General features: G+C 44.0%; 1 protein-coding gene across 3 annotated transcripts in view; it reads right to left on the bottom strand.

Moving 5' to 3' along the window:
* The window catches only part of PPEF2 (protein phosphatase with EF-hand domain 2), a 31,119-nt gene that overhangs the window by 3,224 nt on the left and 21,949 nt on the right, over positions 1 to 5,946 (bottom strand). For all 3 annotated transcript variants that reach the window (XM_075929439.1, XM_075929440.1, XM_025190043.2), the window contains 4 exons: positions 5,157 to 5,299; positions 3,144 to 3,250; positions 2,666 to 2,829; positions 1,078 to 1,165 (listed from right to left, as the gene is read on the bottom strand). In XM_075929439.1, coding sequence (XP_075785554.1) covers positions 1,078 to 1,165; positions 2,666 to 2,829; positions 3,144 to 3,250; positions 5,157 to 5,299 — 502 coding nt within the window. The remainder of the gene's footprint in view (positions 1 to 1,077; positions 1,166 to 2,665; positions 2,830 to 3,143; positions 3,251 to 5,156; positions 5,300 to 5,946) is intronic.

Raw genomic sequence — 5,946 nt, 5'->3', positions numbered from 1 at the left:
CTGCAGGGAAGAAACTTGCCAATTCAGTTGAAGAGGTAGCACAAGGCCACAGGGAGCCTGCCCCTTCAGCCGCACTGCACAGGAGCCACCTTCTGTTCCTGGCTCAGGCTCACTTGGACACTGAGGAAGTCAGTTAATGCATTGTTTCCCCATCTATACACTGGTGACAACTCCATCCCTCAGATAAGGCTAAATTAATCCATGTTTAGTGCTAGAAAAGTATTGTTATACCTACTAATGCAAAGAATAGGCCAAAATGAAGCAAAAGCTTAATGCACTGTGGCAGGAAAGGAGTTCCAAACAGCTGAGAGGCACTATGAGTCAGGGGAGAACATACAAATAATTTAGCAGTATATCAAAATCAATCTAAAAGGCTCTTTTGTTTACTGTTGGGTTGGGGGTGGCCAGACCTAAGAGAACAGGTACTGAGCAGAAGTTTGAATTAATGATGATGCTGGTTAGTTGTTCGCTGCCCCCATAACCTCAAATAAGTACACAGACCATATCCTTTTATAGTGAAAGTATCCAGGATAATTTCATATTACTCTGACTTTCCATCTGCTCTCAGTGCATTTCAAACATTTGTTGAATTAAGTTTCTAAAAACCCTGTCAAGGAATCTCCTCATTTTACAGACGGGAAACGGAGGCACAGACAGTTTGAAGGGCTTGATCCTACCCTTCTGAAATCACTGACAAAATTGCCATTGTCTGTAATGGTGCACAACTGGAACTTAAGTAATTGCCCAGTTACAGGAGGTAGCTATCAGCACAACTGGGGTTTTGTTCCTGAGTCTCAACAGGGCACCGTAACCACAAAGTCATCATCATGGGTTGTATTCCCGTTGCACCAAGGTCCTGCAAAAGTCCATTTTCACAACACACAGTGATTTGCCCACAACTAAACTAGACATCCTCAGCTGAGCCACCAAAGATCATACTGGTTCCTAAGACCCTGTTCTAACTACTGAGAAAACTGCCTTCTGGTTCCCCATCTATAACAATAGGGGGGGGGGGGGGTGAGAGAGAGTGTAAAGGTAAAATATAGTGGGGGGGAGTGAGTCAAAACTCATCCTTACCTGAATGATCACTATCTATGATCCTGAATATGGTCTCCAGGTTGGAGCGGTTTCGATAAATAGTTTCTAGTAAGCTTGACTGTATATGCTGGAAGATAAAACACATTTTGTTTTACATTAAAACATTCTAACAAGTGCCAGCAATGCCCCTCTGCCATGTATATTGGCCAAACTGCAGTCTCTACGACAAAGGATGAATGAACACAAATCAGATATTTGAAATGGTAACACACAGAAACCTGTTGAGTAATCTTTTAACTTGCCCAGGCACTCCATGGATCTAGAAGTGACTGTACTATTACAAAGCAATTTCAAAAACTAGATGGAGAGAGAGAGACGCTGTGGAACTTGCCTTCATTTGCAAATCTGATACCTGTAATCAATGTTTGAACGAAGACCAGCTCTGGATGGGCCACTACAGTGAACACCCCAATGACATCAAAAGCTAAGCTCTGGACAATTATTAGCCTCATTTAGCACTGACAGACAAGATTTTTTGTCCTCCTTTCCCTCCACATCCCCTCTCTTTCTCTGCTATTTATTTGTACCCTAGACCCTTGCTCCATTCATCTGAAGAACTGGGTTTTGCCCACGAAAGCTCATGATACCAGCTACATTTTTTATTAGTCTCTAAAGGTGCTGCAGGACTTTTTTTTTTTTTTTTTCCAGGTACAGACTAACATACCCCTCTGAGACTACCAAGTCCTAGCATAGGCTGGGATTTCAGACTTTTATATAGTGACTACAGTTTATGGTGCATAAATAAAAGCAATTCACCCATAGCCGAAAAGAATGGCCTTTTCATGTTACTATGTACTGCAAACACACACTTAGAAACCCTTACTAAATACTTTAATTGTGTACAGATCTTAATTCTTGACCCTCCTAGGTATGCTGCCACCGCATCCCACTGTGGCCTCATCTGCAAGCACTCAACTGTATTGTAAGGAGGATGCGTCTATGCATTTTGCATTGAGATTTGGTTGCACTAGAGTTATAGGGCCACATTCCTACAACTGGGATCTGAAAAGCCCTGAACTGCAGCACCTCGAACTCAACATTACTGTGGGCTAGGCTTCCACATCTCTGATTTTAGGGCTTGTTCCAAATTTGGTTCTAGATATGCCAGTGTAGTCCCCAGATGTAGGTGGTTTTTTTTTTTTTTTTTTTTTTAAATTCAGGGACCCCCCCTCAGTGGATTCCAAAGAGCCTAACAAACCAAATGGTAAAACACAAATCCACCTCCAGCCACTAAAATAAGGTTTGGCCCTTACCTACCTCACAGGATTGCTGTGAGGATTCAAAGCTTAACTTGCTAACGGTTAAACAAACAAAGGAATAGAAATACACGTGTCATTAACAACATGCAGAAAATGTTCATGGGCCCGATCGAATGCACATGGGCACCTTTCCATGCATGTCAGTGGGGCTTGGATCGGGCCCTCCATGAACAAATTCTCCATCTCAGCTTTCTAGCACATGCCCTCATCACCATGGCAGCTGGAGGCCCTGTCAGTTCTGCAGGCCCACGGGCTTCGTGGTCCAAGCCGCCTGCTTTGCTCTGAGCAACGGGCACGTCGCCGGTTACCTCCTTGCTCCGTTGTTCCACAGCTAAGTGCTCGAGCCAGGATTTGTATTCCAGCATGCCCCCTGCGGCACTGCGCACCAGCTGAGGCCTCAGCATCCGCCAGGGCAGTCCCAAGCGCAAAACCGACTCCACCGCCGTGGCCCAGTCGCTCAGTGTGATGATTCCTGTGGGAAAGGGACACTCATGAAAGCCCCCTGCCATCACCCTCGGAAAGAATGGCCTTGCTTATTCCGTAATCCTGTTGGTGACATCACCACACCTCTTCCACAGGCACTGCCCGCAGAAAGCCTTATTTTATCCCCAACCGGGCCACCAAGGCCCAAGTTTTCCCACTTTTGCTTTATGCCCCTTGAAGCCCACTGCCAACCATCGCTGGGCAGCTGCTGTAGACAGACAGCTCCGTTACACCAGGGAAAGCCACCTGGGGCTCTGTCCACGGCCTATTAGTTCATGAGGCCCTCTCTTTGCTTAGTCTCACCAGTGTCATCCTGGTCGTAGCCCTTAAATGCACAGATGAGGTCTGATTTGTGGGCAAAGAGCTTCTCTCTGAGCGCGCGAAAGGCTGACTCCTCCACACGGCTGATCCTAGAACAAGCAGAAGAGACACAGACATTTAAACACACAATTCCTCCCAGGAGAGCAAGAGAGAGAGAGAGTCTCTGCCTCGACTTTCCATCTGGAACCATTCACACCTGCCCTGGACATGTCTCACACGGGCATCGTGCATTTATGGCAGGCAAGTTAAAACCAAACTGCCCCACGTCAGATCACACAAGATGCTCTGCCCTGTAGCTTTGGTGTAATTCATCCCAGCATGAATCACTGCATATGACCAGAGCTACAAGTTCCCTCGCCCCAACCCTGTACCTAGAAATCAGTTCAAGATCCTGCTCAAGTCAGTTTAGGAGCCTTGCTTGTCCTAGAACTAGACACATGTGTTATTCTTACTTCACAAAGGTCTGGGCTGTCCCCATTTGTTTCACATGTTCATCTTCTAAGGGGCTGGTCCCATCTGATCAGCTTCTTGAAGTGATTGAGTCAAACTTCCAGGTACAGTAGACTTCCGATAATCCGGAACTTATGGGATTTAGGTGGTGCCGGATTATCAGATATGACGGACTATCAGGAGGTACTATAAACTGGTTATATATATACTGTATACATTATATACTGTGTATAAAGTGTTCTTAACCCTTTTTATTGTACATACTGTATACAGTATACTGTAATGTTTTAGTTTTTTTAAGCCTTTTTTACCCTTTTTGCTCAGTTCAGCTGCTGCAGCCATAAGCTTGTGACTCATTTTTTGCCGAAGCTCACTCAGTAGGCTCTTGCCATTTTGATGCCGGATTATCAGGAGTGCCGGACTATTGGATGCTGGACTATTGGAGTTTTACTGTAGTTTGTAAATGGGAATAGTTATACTTTATACTGAAAAGGGGAGATTAGAAATGGACCCAAGAGTAAGAGTTTCAGGCCAGAATAGAGCTTTGTGATTTCCATCACACACAGAACCTCACCTAGTAATTCCTGTCCCAAGCATGTAATTTCTGGTGCTAAAGCAGCACACCTTTTAGAAAGACATCCTGTCTTGATTAATGAACATCCAAACTCTCTCAAAACGTCAGCTCTTTTCCTATCTGGGGTTTTGGATTAATCAATCTGCATTCTGGTTTCATTCTAAAGCAGAATTTGGTGATCTAAAGCAGTGTTTCACAACCAGTGGTACGAGTACCCTTAGGGGTACTCGAGAGAAGTCGGGGGGGGGGGGGTACATCAACCCCACTGAAATTTGGAGAAAACTGAATTTTTGTGTTAATTTTTACAGCGCTTTATTATTTTTGTACTTTTTGCACCCAAAAATTTCATTGCCCGCCTGGCTACAATTAAGTTGTTTAAATTAAGTTCCCATAATATAAGGACTAGAGGACACCAAATGAAATTAATGGGTAGCAGGTTTAAAACTAATAAGCGAAAGTTCTTCTTCACACAGCACATAGTCAACCTGTGGAACTCCTTGCCAGAGGAGGCTGTGAAGGCTAGAACTAGAACAGAGTTTAAAGAGAAGCTAGATATATTCATGGAAATTAGGTCCATAAAAGGCTATTAGCCAGGGGGTAGGAATTGTGTCCTTGGCCTCTGTTTGTCAGAGGCTGGAGATGGATGGCACAAGACAAATCGCTTGATCATTGTCTTCGGTTCACCCCCTCCGGGGCACCTGGCATTGGCCACTGTCAGCAGACAGGCTACTGGGCTAGATGGACCTTTGGTCTGACCCCGTACGGCCATTCTTATGTAATAATGTGTTACAATGGTAGAAAAAAATTGTGTCTCTCTGAAAACTGTAGAAACTGGAGGTACTTAAAAAAAATTATAAGGGGTACTTTATAAAAAAAGGTTGTGAAACACTGATCTAAAGTGCATCTCATAATAGCATGGCTAATACTTTGTATTTCTATGCCATTTATAAAACTGAACTAGAAAGCCTTGCCTTTGTCTCATAGTTAATGTGTGGGCTGTCTTGTTAGCTTGATACTGCACAAAATGAGGGATCAGGTCCGGTCCCAGTTTCACATAGGCTCCTCTGTTACTGCCAACCTCATAATAGTTTGAAGCGGAAAAGATTGTCAGTACCTAAATGGGAAAAATGGGCAGGCATTTCTCGTCAGGTACAATACACACAGACAATTCACAGACCAGATCAAGGAGCAGTATAATTTGTTTGGAGAAAGGAAATTCTAGGAGAATGTTTGGGTAGGGAAGAATGAAAAGATGTATGTTCTCCAGGGGTACTGCCAGGTCACTAGCCATCATGCCCAGACTTCTGCTATTTTACCAAGTTCTTTTGGAAAAATTCTGCTCCCAAATATACAACTCTGAATCCAGACCGAAGTGAAGTCACTCTGGATTTACCCTGGTGTGTCAGAGCAGAATTTGGTCCTGTAGCTGCTCATTCACATTGGCAGTTTTCAACCCTCGGCATCATCGCAAACGGTTTTGAATAAAACCCCTGTCTGGATACCCCATAGGTAATTATATAACGAAGGAGATAGTAAACTTAATTTACTAAGTACAGCAACGTACGATATACGGACACATGCCTGGTCTGCGCAGAGGCAGCATCTCTGGGATGGATCTGAGAGTAATTTTAAGATCCCCAGTCCAAAAACTGACTTAAGGGAGAAAGCATGTATCAGTAACTCCAGGGTTACAATCCTATAGGCATTTTGTACAGCAGTTATCAACAAAAGCACCACGATATTCAGAGTTAAAGTAAAACT

This window comes from Pelodiscus sinensis, chromosome 5, assembly GCF_049634645.1.
Source record: "Pelodiscus sinensis isolate JC-2024 chromosome 5, ASM4963464v1, whole genome shotgun sequence".
NCBI lineage: Eukaryota > Metazoa > Chordata > Testudines > Trionychidae > Pelodiscus > Pelodiscus sinensis.
Note: the sequence above shows the minus strand (reverse complement) of the source record. Positions and strands in the feature narration are given on the sequence as shown.